Here is a 14,112-nt window from a genome sequence, read left to right on the forward strand (position 1 = left end):
AGAAATACACCTTAAGCAGAAAGCCGAGGTCACAGATTGATCCCGTTCATCTCACCCATCAAGGAGGCCTGGCAGACAAGGTGGAAATAAACAGAGTGGGGACTCTGAAGTCAACTGATCTAGGATTCCATTCCAGCTCCTCCATCTATTAGCTGGGAGACCATGGGCAAAATACTTGACCTCCCTAAGCCTCAACTTCTTCCTTTTTAATAAATGAAACCAAACCAGTGGCCATCTAGTGGATTCTAACTCATAGCTACCCCATGTATGTCAGAGTAGAACTGTGCTCCATAAGGTTTTCAATGGCTGTGACTTTCAGAAATAGACAGCCAGACCTTTCTTCTGAGGTGCCTTTCGGTGGATTTGAACCACCAACCTTTCAGTTAGTAGCCAAGTGCTTGACTGTTTGCACTGCCTTGGGACTTCTCATCTTTAATATACACTTCATATTTTATAGGGCTCAGCCTGGTGGGTGGCCAACAAATGGTAACTAAGGCGATTGGTATTTGCAGGTTACCTAGCACTTTCACTTTCCGTTTCTCATCTAACTGATCCACATAAACAACGCTCTGCGGTAGGTAGTGCAGATTACCCTATTTTACCAATGAAGCAACTGAGGCCCTGAGAGATTAAGTAGTTTACTCAAGACATACAAACTATAAATCCTGGCTTCTGATGCCAGCTCTACTACTTTACGGCTGTGTGAAATGCAACAGGTTGTAAGATGAGGGCAATGCCACCTCCTCGGAGAAAAGTGGTAAAGATCACAGACAGCAATAAGAGTTGACATGTTTGAAGCACTGACCATGGATAGCCGAGCACTATACAGGCATTATTGTAGTTCACCCACACAGTTATCCAATGGAGTAGGTTTTATTATCTCCATTTAATAGCCAAGAAAACTAAGGCCCAGCTAGGTTTAGTAATTTGCCCAAGGTTACACAGCCTGGAAGTGAAGGCTGCCATTTGAGCACTAAACTATCTAATAAATGTAAAGTGCCCACACATAACAGGGCCTCAATACCTGTCACGTTTCCCTTCCCTCTCCTTTACCACCCAGCAGAGAAACCACCACCCTCTGTGCTGAGAAGGGCAGAAGTGAATAAAGTGAAAGTGACCTCTCACATTTGGGTCTTCAGGATGGAAAGGAGGCAGCCAGGGGAAGTTCTACCAAAGTGTGAAAAATCAGGAAGTAGATGGGCAGAAAGATCATGGCCAATCACAGATCCAGGGATGACAAGGGTAGAGGAGCTCCCCTCTCCCACTTATAGCTCAAAACAGAAGTGACAATAAACAAAAGGGTGACCTACTTTACACATTGGGTAACAACTTCCAGAGTTCCTTACCCTAAGAGGTGGTAGCGACTGAAAGTATCAATAGTTTTTATGCTAGCTCCATAATAACCTATGGTGGGAACCTAGAATGCTATGAGACGGTGGACTGGTGGTGTGCAAACGGCTAACTGTCAGGACTGGGAGCCTGTGAGATCACCCAATAAGTCCACCTTCCTCAGACAGCCGGGGCGGTCTGTAGCTCAGAGGATAAGTGATCTGCCCAAGGCCATGCTATACGTCACTGTGGAAAGGGAATATGGTGTACGAAGCCTGATGCTCCCTCCCGTGGCCCTGGCTGCCCCTGCCTTGGAGGTGGCTGGCAGTGTCCAGCTTCTCTGTCTGGGAGAGACAGTCTGGTTTGCTTCACTTTCTCCTATTCCCAAGGCCTAGTTCTGGGCCTACCTCCCTTTCCCAGAAGGAATTCCCTGGCTCTGCTCCTGCCAGCCCTGGGCCAGTGCACAATGGTAAACAGGTTCTCTCCACCCTCCACTGGCCTCGGTGCCCTGGGCCACTGCCCAGCTCTCCACTCTGCTCAGCTCCACCCCACTCGGTGTGAGATGGAAGAAATGGTTCCTTTAGGCTCCAGCACTGCTGGCTTCCAAAAGCAAGGAATTCCCCCACCCCACTTAGCTGGGAAGAAGGCCAGCCAACACGGAAACCACCCAGGACAGCTCTCCCTGACAACCACAGAAAGGTGTGGAGATTATTCTCAACAGAAGACATCCCCTCCTTCAAGCCCTTCTAGGCAGAGTAATGTTTGAAATTCCCTGCTGGTGAGTAGATCCTGGGGTCACAATCTCATTGTAGGCACCCACAGGTCTACTCTGACGCTAAATTGAGTATGGCCCCTCTCATACATTCTTACCAAATCAGTAGTATTATTGGTAGATCTTGGCAAATCAGTCTTGACTCACTGCTTATATAAGACCCCTCCTCTGCCCAAACTCCTTCAAGGATCCCTCCTGCCCACCCTGTCCAATAGAAGCCTCAGGCCCTGGCTCTCAGACCCTCTTGTTCCCCTACACATCCCTCCTTTCTCCCCTGGCCCTACCTCTAAGCACCCCTCCCTCTGAGCTGCCCTCCCTCAGTTATTCCACTGATTCAGTCCCACTCATCTTCCAAGGCCTCAATCAGAACTCCCTCTCCTCCCTACAAAGCCTTTCCGAACTACTCCAGAGACAGAACATAATCAGCACCTCATTATATTCCACACACATTTCTCCAGTCCCTGAATCTACAAAGATGAATAAAATGTAGTTCCTGCCCTTGAGAAGGTCAATCTGGCGGAGCAAACAGATGGGTAAGTAAATACCTAGCATACACAGAAGTGCTTTTACATAGTATGGAGAAGGCGCTAGGAACCTGCAAGCAGCTTCCAAGGTAGGGGCAGGGATATTTAAAAAAAGTTTTAAAGGGAAGTTGACTTTTCAGTTGGTCCTTGAAGGTGAGAGGGAATGGCCACTCTGAGAAAGGGGAAAGGGCACACTAGGCAGAAGGCCCAGTATGAGCAAACCCACATTAATAGGAAAGGCACAGCTTGTTTGGGGAATGGGAGCAGTCCAGTGGAGCAGGTACAACTCCTCAATCAGCCTATCCGCTCTGCTGAGGCAGCATTCAGTGGGAAGGTATGCGCCTCGAGGGCGGGGGCTCTGCCAGTGTTGCTCTCTGCTGTGTGTTCAGGATGTAGGGCAGTGCCTGGCATCTAGCTGCAGCTCAATAACCGTATGCTGATAGATTCATGACCTTTGTGACCTTGAGCACACTTGAGTTTGAATTTTCTCAGCAGTGAGATGGGAATACTGCCCTCTACCTTGAGATTACACGGGGAAAGCACAGTAAGAGCTTGATAAAGGACACTCCCTATCTGGCCTTAGATACCGGCTCTGTATCTTCTTCAAAGCACAGCCCAGGGCTGAGCCGAGATGTGCTTGGTGAAGGCCTTTTACAACATTACAATTGTAATATTCAATTAACTTAACTGAATGTCTGTTGTAACACTTAGCTGGCACTTACTATGCGCCAGACATTGTGTTCAGCACTTAACTTACATTATTTCATTTAATCCTGGACAATAAGCCCATGAGACAGGTCCTCTAATTACTATCCTCCTTTTGCAGATGAGGAAACAAACCAGTAACAGTCCAAGGTCCCAGGTAAGCAGGGGGTAGCACTGGAGGTGAATCCAGGCAGTTTAACTCCCAAGGCCCCGCTCTTCTCCCACTGCCACTCAGCTCCAGCACTGAGTGCTGTTTACTAGACTGAGTGTATATAAGGCTTGCTCCTAGGGAGCTTGGAGCTTAGTGGACTCGGAGCAAAAAACTGCGTGATGCTGGGCAAGTCACTTTACCTCTCTGGGATTTGGTTTTTGCCTCTGTAAAATGGGGATTACGATGATAACTACACCTCACAGAGTTAAATGAAGTGGTGTAGGTGAAAGCCTGGTCCACTATTACAGGCTCCCCAGTGAACTGACGTTACCATGATAGTGCTGTGAGAGTGGAGGGGGTTATTCAGAGACAGGACAGGAAGCCCAGGATGAAAGTCTACAAGGAACATAGAAGGAGGGTAGCAGTAATCATGAAGCAAACTGACTCCGTCCCAGGTGATTGCCACTACCCAGGAGGGCAGAGGCCCCAGGCAGCCCTATAGTTGCATGCTTTGAGCTGAATCTTTCAGGAGGCCCAGCTCTACTCTCACTTCTGTTTTACCTTCACAGGCCAAGGAGAGGGAACGGCCCTTGGATCAGGACCCTCAGTCAGGGTGGCCTGGGAGTACTGCTCCAAATGACTCAACGAGCTACTGTAAGAGGATTCCCAACCTGCCCTGCAGACCACAAGTTGAGTGGAAATGACTCCTGCCTTATCCTCAAGGCCCTGGGGTGGGTGGGCAGAGCATATGAAGTAATCTGGCTTTTGACACCCATGCTGCCCTGCTCCCTCACCATTATGACAGAGGCCTGAAATGAAATCTCAGAGGATACCATGGAGTCCTTATTTTGTGGCAGACACTGTGCTGGGTGCTTTACAAACATCGCTTCCCTTAATCCTCATAACACCACCCCTCCCAATACCACCACCTGGCCCATTTACAGATTCAGAGAGGTCACGTGGCTGGAAAGTGACAGAGCCAGGACTCGAGGCCAGGTCTGTTGGTGTCTCAAACCTGGGCTCTCCCAGGCCCAAGTTTAGGTTCTCCATTTCCGTGAAGCCAAAACAGAGAGGGAAGGGAAAGCAGCAGAAACCCCTAGAAGTGGCTGACTGGGAAAGACTGTCTCTGGCCACAGAGAGCCCAGGTCACAGAGTCCACTGAGGAGGAACAAGATGTCTCCACACTTGTGCTCCTGGGCCCCCTCACTACCAAGCAACTCCTGCCTTGTCTTGGGGTACATATGAGGGGCTATGTGTGAAGACCTGGGACAGGATGTTTGCCATCCATCTCTGGGTTTTCTATAGGGCTAGGGTGTGCCACTGTCAACTCAGAAACAAAAACAACCCAAGAAGTCTGGAGGAGAAGTGCAGACACTTGGGGCTGGGCTGAAGTCCTAAGGCTGGGACAGGAAGGAGATGGAGAGGCCACACAGCGGCCGTCAGCTTTGCTAAGCTGGATGATTGGGAATGAGCAGTCCTGGGTCCCAGGCCCTGTTCCATCACTTGCTCAGCCTCAGTTTCCTTATCTGTAAACAAGGTAAAGTAATACCCTACCAGTTACCCATGGCTCCTGTGAGCATTACTGCAAGGCAATGGGAACGAAAGCACTTTGCAGACTAACCCAAACCACAACCAAACCAGTTGCAGTCGAGTCGATTCCAACTCATAGCAACCCTATAGGACAGAGCAGAACTGCCCCATAAGGCTTTCTAGACTGCAATCTTTACAGAAGCAGGATGCCATATCTTTCTCCCGTGGAGCAGCTGGTGGGTTCGAACTGCCTACCTTTCAGTTAGCAGCCAAGCACTTAATCACCGCATCACCAGGGCTCCTTTGCAGACTAAAGAGCTAGACAAATAAAAGCATCCTTCGATTTGATTACATCCTCAAAGATATGAAGGCCGTTGGTCCCATACAAGGAAGAAGTCCTCTCACAAAGGAACACAGCATGCTGGAAACACTGGCCGCTGTAGTCTGTGCCGTGATGACTCCTTGCACTTATGTGGTACCTCGTGAAAGAACTTTTCATATACTCCAAGGTCAGTCTCAGAATGTTAGAAGTACAAAGAGCTCTTCAACATAATCCTATTAAAACTACCTGATTTTATATGTGGGGAAACCGAGGCTTTCAAGGATTAAGCAACTTTCTCAAGGTCACACAGCTAGTTGGTGACCCAGTAAGGCCCAGGACTCGGGTGTCCTGATCCTTATTCAGCAGTCTTTGTTTACACTGTGCTCCTAATCCAGTTATCTCTTTGATCCTCACAATCCTTTTGTACACACTCCACATGTCTTAGTTATCTAGTGCTGCTATAACAGAAATACTACAAGTGAATGGCTTCAACAAACAAAAGTTTATTCTCTCACAGTCTAGTAGGCTGGAAGTCCAAATTCGGGTGCCAGCTCCAGGGGAAGGCTTTCTCTCTCTGTCAGCTCTAGGGGAAGGTCCTTGTGATCAATCTTCCCCGGTCAAGGAGCTTCTCAGCACAAGGACCCCGGGTCCAAAGGACATGCTGTTCTCCTGGCTCTTGTTTCTTGGTCCCCCTGTTTCTCTGCTCACTTCTCTCTTTTATATCTCAAAAGACATTGACTCAAGACACAACCTAATCTTGTAGATTGAGTCCTGCCTCATTAACATCATAGACGTAGGATTTACAACATATAGGAAAATCGCATCAGATGACAAAACGGTGGACAATCCCACAATACTGGGAATCGTGGCCTAGCCAAGTTGACACACATTTTTGGGGGACACAATTCAATCCATAACACTACATCTGCAACTACTTTTTGAATGTCTAATTTCCCTTCTAGGCTGTAAATCCTGTAAGGGACCAGGTCTACGTCCCCTAAGCCTAGCACAGGGCTGCATACATAGAAAGTGCTGGATGAAAAACAAGGAGTATTAGCCCCATGGTCAGTGAGGGAACATGCCTAAGTAATATACCACAACGGTCAGTGGGGGAGCTGGCACCGTGTACCCTGACCCCTGCGCCTAGTTCATATCCTTTTCCCACATACTAGCCTAAATCCGTGTTTCCAGCCAGAATCTCTCATCTGTGAGAAACTGCTGGTAGTACCCCTAAGTGCCGAGGGATTTGCCTTCTCCTAGGCCGTGGACCAGGACAGAACAAAGACTACGTCAGGTCAAGCTGGCCATCAGTTGCCATCTGCCTCCCCTTGATAAGTCTATGCTCTGACCAAAGACCCAAACCCATTCTCCCCAGCTGCCACCACCCTAAGGTAGGGTTTCCATGCCCTCAGGCCACACTCTTCACTCTTTAGAGAGGAGCCTGGCTCTCCCTGCAGCCTTCTCTGCCATACAATGTATTTACTAGGCAGAGACCACAAAGGTTGGTATCATTCACCCTATTCCCTCCCCAACCAGGCCAGCTAACCTGGTCTCCTACTGTAGGGAGACAAAGAGCCCCTTGATGTGCCCTGCGTGCGTCAGCCATGCCAGACACCGGGGAGCCCAGGACTGTGACAAAGCAGTCAGCAGAAGTCCACTGTCTACTTTGGAGGGAGGCCACAGTTGGTTTTCCCTTACTGTGGCCAGAAGATCCCAGGATGAGTCCTGTGAGAGGCCAGGGCCACTTCAGGTTGTCCTAGGGCTTCCAGAGCCTTCCCACCTCCCCCTCAGTCCACATAGCCAATCACGCACTGATCTGCCAGTCTCTTCAACCTCACAGCTCCAGACCTTTTCCAGGCCTCGGCATAGCCCTTGTGGGCTGTCCTGGACTCTCCTAACAGGTCTTCTTGCCAGCAGTCTGACTCCTTTCCATGCCATCTTCCACACCAGCATCAGACTAACCTTTACGAAACACAGGAGGCCTCAGGCTGACATTCAAGGCCAGGCACAGTCTGCCCAACCTGCTTCCCTAGCCTCCCCCTGCCTCTACTCTTCTAGCCACCTTTGCTCTTGGCACACTACATTTCTCAAACACCTGGCTTTTGGGGGAACTTTGCACATTCCCTTCCCTCCCACAGAATGCCTTTCGTGCCCCTTCTGAGGCTTGGATCAAATGCCACCTCATCTTTCTGGGCTCCTGTAGGCAACACTGGCTACTGCTTCCTCTAGACTTCCAGAGCACCCACACACCTCAGTGATTGCCTTTATCACTCAATACTGTAATGACTTGTTTGTGGGTCTATTTTCCAACCAGTCTATGAACCCCTTGAGGGCAATAAGACACAGATGTCTTGTTCAGTTCTGTATCCCTTGTACCAATCATAGGGTCTGGCAGAGTAAGTGCTCAATAAATCTTTGGTAAATAACCTCAATGCTACATGGATAAACTGGCCTGGCTTTCTCTCCCAGGCTGCTGACTCAGCTGCCTACTTCTATAACTGAAGAGAAGTGCAGAACTAAGCTGTACAGTCCCCCGTGCAGCTGAATGGGGCACAAAATGGAGTAGGGTCGGGGGTGAGGGTAGAAGGGACGGGGAAGGGAATGAGAAAGATGAGATAAAGAAAGTCAAAGCTGACGGCTGTCCCCAAATCCTGGATAGGTGTCTTCTAAGGAGCTTGCTTACACATCAGGAGGTTCATTTGCCAGTGAGGCAGTCAATACAGTTGCCTCCCTGCCAGGCCCCAAGATAGTAGATTTACCAGGGGCAGACAAATCAGCTGAGAGAGGCTTCTTACCCTCAATTGTACTGCCTGAAAGATAAAAAAAGGGATCAGCTAGGAACTGGCAATGGGTGGATGATGACAGGGTCATCCTGGACCTGGAGGCTCAACTGGCTTGATGATGAGGAAGAGAGTGGGCAATGCCATGGAGTTGGAGAAGCACAGGGCAGAAGACCTGGGATCCCTCCTTGATCTGGCTTAACTAACTGGGAGGCATCTCCAATCCTTAGTTTCCTCACCTGTACAAGGAGCATAATCCCTGCCTTACCTATAGAAAAACACTTCTTCTAAAAGGCACAGATTAAATAGCAAAGTCAAATAGCCATCATACAGCATTTTGGGGCCTAGACCAATTCAATGTGGACTCTGGTCTGTGGTGGGAGGGCTAAGACCAGGCCCCATCTGGCCATACTACCAGGGCCTCCCCAAGGATCTTCCTCAATGGGCCTTCCTCTGACTTGGATGGCCATGGACTTTCACTGTACTTGGACCTGCCTTGCCCTCCACATTGGGATGGGGAGGTAGCCAGGCTCCTGCTGACTCCTATGCTGGGGTGGGGGTCTCAGGGACTGGTGAGCACTTGGCACCCTGCCTATTGCCACCTTAGCCAGGCTTAGTCACTGGATTCAGTGTCAGGAAACAGGTTCTAGTCCCAGTTCCACCATTTACCATCTGGCAAACCTTGGGTACTTTCTTCTCTGGACTTCAGTGTTTTCATCTACAGAATGAAGATAACCATCCCTCTCGGGGGAAAGTTAGGGTTCACTGGAATGTTTAATCTCCTGCTCACAGGGACTGGGCTTCACAGACACTCATCATTGCTGTTAGAAATGGGAAGTAGAGAATGAAAAGACTAGCTACTCCAGTCTTAAAGAGAGAAGAAATGCAATGAACACCTATTGTGTGCCAGGCTCTTTTCAAACATCAGCTCATTTAAACCTCACGATAACCCTGAAAATCAGTATTATCATAACCATTGCACAGGTGAGAAACTGAGACTCAAAGAAGTGAAGCAACATGTCCAAGGTCACACAGACAGTGGTACTCCAGTGCTCACTTGAGGAGGGAACGCTAAGCACTTTCTCTCCCCTACCTCAGTGTAAACAGATTGGGTGGCTGGACTCAGGCCAGGCCTGATTGGCTCTCTGTAGATCCTGTTTCAGACCCAGATGCTGAGAGGACAAAACATCAAGCAGGCCCCACTGCCTTATCTGTTCCCCACAGCTTAGGGTTTCCTAGCAGGTGGACACACAGGCACCTTCCCAGGGCAGCAGCTTATACACTGGCCCCTTCCCTCACCAATTCAGGTCTTGTCTGAGGCCCTAGAACACCCACATGGCCACTAAACCAGATTTTCCTTTGAGGCTGGGGGAGGGAAGAAGGGGAGAAAATGGGAGGTACTGTGGTCTACAGTCACAGACCAGGCACGGCCCCACATGTGCAGTTGCCTCCTCCCAGATGGGCCACCCAGGGACCACTGCACTGCCAATTCCATGCTCTCCTGGGATCTGTAATCACTCAAGAAAAGAGGATGCCCTGAGCTTACAAACTGGAGAAAGTGGTGGAGAGGCAGAGAGGTAGGCTTCAGCCTACCAGGAGGGCCCTGACCCCACCCCAACAAAAACTGGCATAGACCAAACTATAGAGATAGCAATTAAGCCAGTTCTAAGACTTCTAAAGTCTTAAGGCTGCCATAGTTTGCTAGGAGCAGTGGAAGGCCCAGGGGAAATGAACCAGCAGAAGGCAACACTGCTGCTCCAGATGTTTCTCCCTGGGCCCAGCTCAGATCCCTCACTCCCCTAACAGGAAGTAGACACCGACGGGATCCCAGAGAACATAGCTCCTCACCTCATCTGGCCTGCAACTCTGAGCAGACTGAGGCTGAGTGGGAAGCCCTGACAATCACATGGGAAAAGGAGAGGGAGGTCAGTGACCAACCCCACTCAGGCCACTTCCCTCGGGCTAGGACACCTGGTATCTAATTGTTACCAGGTAGTAAGCCCCTTCTTTTCCTTTCTGACTTCCATCTATGCTGCAGAAAGAACCCCAAATAAGTCTGCTCCTCCTAAGCCAAAGTGATAGGAACAGGAAAGGTAGCCTCACTCCTCCCACCCTCCCCTGCTGAGAACACTTCTTTCTCCTCCTCTGGTCCTTCCTGGGCTTCTACGCCCAGCTCAGTCCCCAAACAAACCAAAAGAACTAATGCTGCCACCACCCTTTTCTGTGCTGAAGCCACCCACAGGACCCTTAACTGGCTAGCTGCTTTCTTGTCTCTCCCCACTTACTGGCTATTGCTCAAGAGCAGACAGGGACCATCTCAGGCCCACCAAAGGTTCCCTGCAGAGTAGGCACAAGAGACCAAGTGAAAAAGTAGAAAGAGCCAAGACTGAGAATCAGGAGTTTGGGGTTCAATTCCTAGCTTTGCTCCTAACAGACTAATGAGTTGAGGCTAATCACTTCTCTTAGGCCTCAATGTACTTACCTGTATGATGATGGCCACTTCTAAGATCACTTCCAGCTTTCTGACTTGAAATGTTTATCAGTAAATGTCATTCAGTAAATAAATATTGAGCATTTACTCCACTGCAGGTACTACATTAGATGCTAAGGAGAAAAAGGTGAATATGACTGGTCCCAGACCAGCAGTTGATCAATCTAATGAATTGGTAGTGACAACACACTTTCCCTTGCTGGGCCATCACTGTTAGCCTCAGTTTCCTCATCTGTACAATAAGTAAGGGCTAGGCTGGCCAATCTCTTAAAATTCCTTCTAGCTCAAACAATCTCTGATTTTATGATCTACTCACACCAGGCACCTGACAGCCACCTGAGCAGGGGTAGCCTCTGACCTGCTTTTTCCCCACCCCCGCAGCCCCCAGTAACTGCCAAAACTGACCGTCTTGAGGCAACCTTTAGCCCAGGGTGGCTGAAATGGACCTTTAATCTGGAGCCAGAGTCCCCACCATCTCCACTGCAGCCATAAGTGCTAATGTTTCACTTCTCTGGGTTAGCACAAGGGCTCCTAGCCCTCAACAATGAGACTGGGTTTAGAGCAGTCACACTGAAACTTCCATAACTTCCCCTCCTACAGCTTTGGGCAGGGACTTACTCTAGGCCTTTTTGAAACCACAATATAAGCTAAGCAGGGAACATCCAAGTTTTAGATGCCAGAGATTTTAGGTTGATGGACAGGGTCAAGAAAATGAGGCAGGGAGAGAGGAGTGGACCTGGGACCCCACTTTAGCCTCAGCACTACAAACACCAGTGATGCAGAGGGCGTCTGCAGAGCCACATCCCGGGTTTGTGGTTAGAGGGTGGGGAAGACAGATGTCTGGCTGCCTGGTTGGGGACAACAGCCAAAGGGAGGTGCTCCCACTGGGCCCCCTCTCTGTCCACAAATACCAGAGGTACTCCCTCATTTTTCTCCTCAATTCTCAGAACCTTAGAAGGAAATGAACACTTTCTGGGCCACTACATGCGCCAGGCACTGTGTTACACACCTTCTCATACTTGATTTTATTTAATCCCCACAGTAATCTTGGAAGTAGGTGTTACTGTTGCCCTTTACAGTGAGTAAACAGGCTCAGAGATTCATGATCTTGCCCAAGGTCACACAGCCAGTAAGTGTGATTCCTAGGTCCTTTTCTCACTGCTTTGCACCCCAAGATCTGGTTAACCACCCCAAGAAGCATGTAGTAGGAATTCTCATGCCCTAGAATTTACCAACAAATGTGAGCTCTTCCTTTCAAGAACCCACAAATGCAACTGGGAACTCCTTTCCCAGTTCGCAAGACCCTACCTCTACCAGGGCTCTGATCCCTGGTGACCATTCCCCAGTTCAGAAACACACCCTGTGTCCTCTTTGGGCTCTCACAAACTAATCCCTGGGAACTGTGACAAAGAATCAAGTCAGGGTGAGGGATCAGAAAGAGGTGTGCTCTCTAGAGTCCTTGATTGGACTAGGGTTAGCCTGTGAATAAGAGAGGAGGGGCTGAAGGAGACAGAGCCAGTGGGTAGCAGGGAACTCTCCTTAGAGGTGGGGCCTATATTTCTCTAAGGGAGAGGAGGCCTGATGAATAAGAGGCTTCAGGGCTGGGGAAAATCCCGGAAGTGGCCTTTACAGAGCTACTTGTGGGGCAGGGAGTTCTTACAGATATCAAGGCATTTCCATAAGATATGCGAGAGGCTGGGGGAGCCTTGGACAGTCATAACTGGTCAGAGGAGAGGAGGAAGAATAGCCTCTGGATTGGGTCATGGCTGGGCTGGTGGAACCCCATAACGTGACTGTGAGAGGCTATCTCTGTTGAAGAAGACACAGCAGGAGGGAGGCTTGTCAGTTCTGTGCAGGGCACCAGTCTCATGTGACAGGATAGCTGGAATGGAAGTAGGATCTGGAGTCCACCTTTCCTAGGGAGATTGCCAGCCCATGTACCCAGTATCTGTGACAAATGGGCTCAGGGAGTTCTGGGGGGGCAGAGTGTGGCTGCTGAGTGTGCCCAGCTGCGAGGGAGCCTAGTATTTCTCGCCTGACACCTGGATGCCTCTGTGCCGGGGCCGGGGGGGTGGGGAGGGGATCTGGGTGTGCTATATGAGCAGAGACCCTGCTGTCTCTCTGCCTCCTCCTCTAGATGTGCTTTTTGAGGGGAGGGGCACAACCCCACAGCATACACAGAGCCTGTCTACTGGCTTGTGTGGCTGTCGGAGCTGACAGTCTGTCCTGCTGTGAATAAACAGAGAGGAAAGGGGGAGAGTCTGCCTGCCTGTTGCCAGTGACAGGAGAGAAATCTGCCTCTAGGGGTAAGTGGCACTCTTTGACCCTTTCATGAGCGGAAGGGACTGTCTGTGAGGGAGGAGACCAATGCCAGTCCACCCAGAAGTCTGTGTGTCTTGAGGGAAGGGTCAGTCTGTCCTGGGATGGGATAGAGGTCCTTCTGAAGTCCGCTGAAGGTTCCCTGGTGTGAGTGGTGGAGTGGTGACCCAAGGGCGTCTGTGTGTCTGTCTGTTGGCGGGGATGTGGAGGCACCAATCATCTGTGAGTCTGCGAGGGCAGCCAAGTCAAATCAGCCCTAACACCAGGGTGACGGCCGCGGGATTTGGGCAGGTGACTGTCGGTCTGTCTCCTGGTTGAAAGGGGGCCACTGTCGTCCCGTCGTGAGGGACGAGTCAGTCTGTCTGAGAGGGCCAAGGGGGAGAATCGGTCTGTCGGTCCCTAGGTCGGAAGTAGGCCTGCGGGTGAGGGGCGGGTCTGTCTGAGGGTGGAGGTGGGGGTGGGGCGGGGATTAGAGGTTGGTGGTCCCCGATTGGAAGGGGGCACGTCGGTCTGTCCTGAGGAATGATCTGTCCGCGTCGAGACGCCCCCGCGGGTTCGCGCCCGGCCCGACTCCCTGGCCTGGCCCCCGGTGCTACTCACGCGCCCTCGGCGCCCTGTGAGCCCACGATGAAGCCGAACTTGTCGATGCGGCGCTCTGCGAAGCCGTTGGCCTCCGAGTCGGAACCCAGAGAGCTGAGCTCGTCAGCGGCCGCGGCGTCGGGGCCCGGGGCCAGGCTCTCTCGGGTCCCCGACAGGCTCCCGCCGGGTGCGGGCGCGCGCGGCCCGTTCTCTCCGCGGCTCTTCGCCATCCCGGCCGCGCCTGCCGCCTCAGCCCCAGCGACCGCCTCAGCCCCAGCGACCGCCTCAGCCACCTCAGCCGCCCCGCCGCCGCGGACGCCGCAGACGCCCCGCCCACTCGCCGCGCCCATTGGCCTCCGCACTGCCGGGGGCGGGACTCTACGCCCACCCGGGGCTCCCCTCCTCACGCCCAATGGGAGCAGTGGACCCAGGGCCCCGCCCACCTTCCCCAGGCTGGCGCCAACAGGCTTGACGTGAGGGGGTGGGGCAACCGTCATTCGGATCCCTCTTCCCCGGAGCCGCCAATCAGGAGGGCTCACCTGGACCAGCTCCTCCGGTCTTTCCCGGTGGCCCGGGCGGGCCTCTCACCTCCAGCCGCGCAGGTGGCCCA

At 51.4% G+C, this 14,112-nt stretch overlaps 1 protein-coding gene across 2 annotated transcripts in view; it reads right to left on the minus strand.

The window, feature by feature from the left end:
• TBC1D10A (TBC1 domain family member 10A) overlaps window positions 1-13,792 on the minus strand; it is a 34,052-nt gene extending 20,260 nt beyond the window's left edge. For both annotated transcript variants that reach the window (XM_023733697.1, XM_004378932.3), the window contains exon 1: window positions 13,524-13,792. In XM_023733697.1, the coding sequence (XP_023589465.1) occupies window positions 13,524-13,732 (209 nt within the window). In that variant the 5' untranslated portion in view covers window positions 13,733-13,792. The remainder of the gene's footprint in view (window positions 1-13,523) is intronic.
• Window positions 13,793-14,112: the final 320 nt, after the last annotated feature.

This window comes from Trichechus manatus, unplaced genomic scaffold (assembly GCF_000243295.1).
Source record: "Trichechus manatus latirostris isolate Lorelei unplaced genomic scaffold, TriManLat1.0 scaffold00061, whole genome shotgun sequence".
NCBI classification, from domain to species: Eukaryota; Metazoa; Chordata; class Mammalia; order Sirenia; family Trichechidae; genus Trichechus; species Trichechus manatus.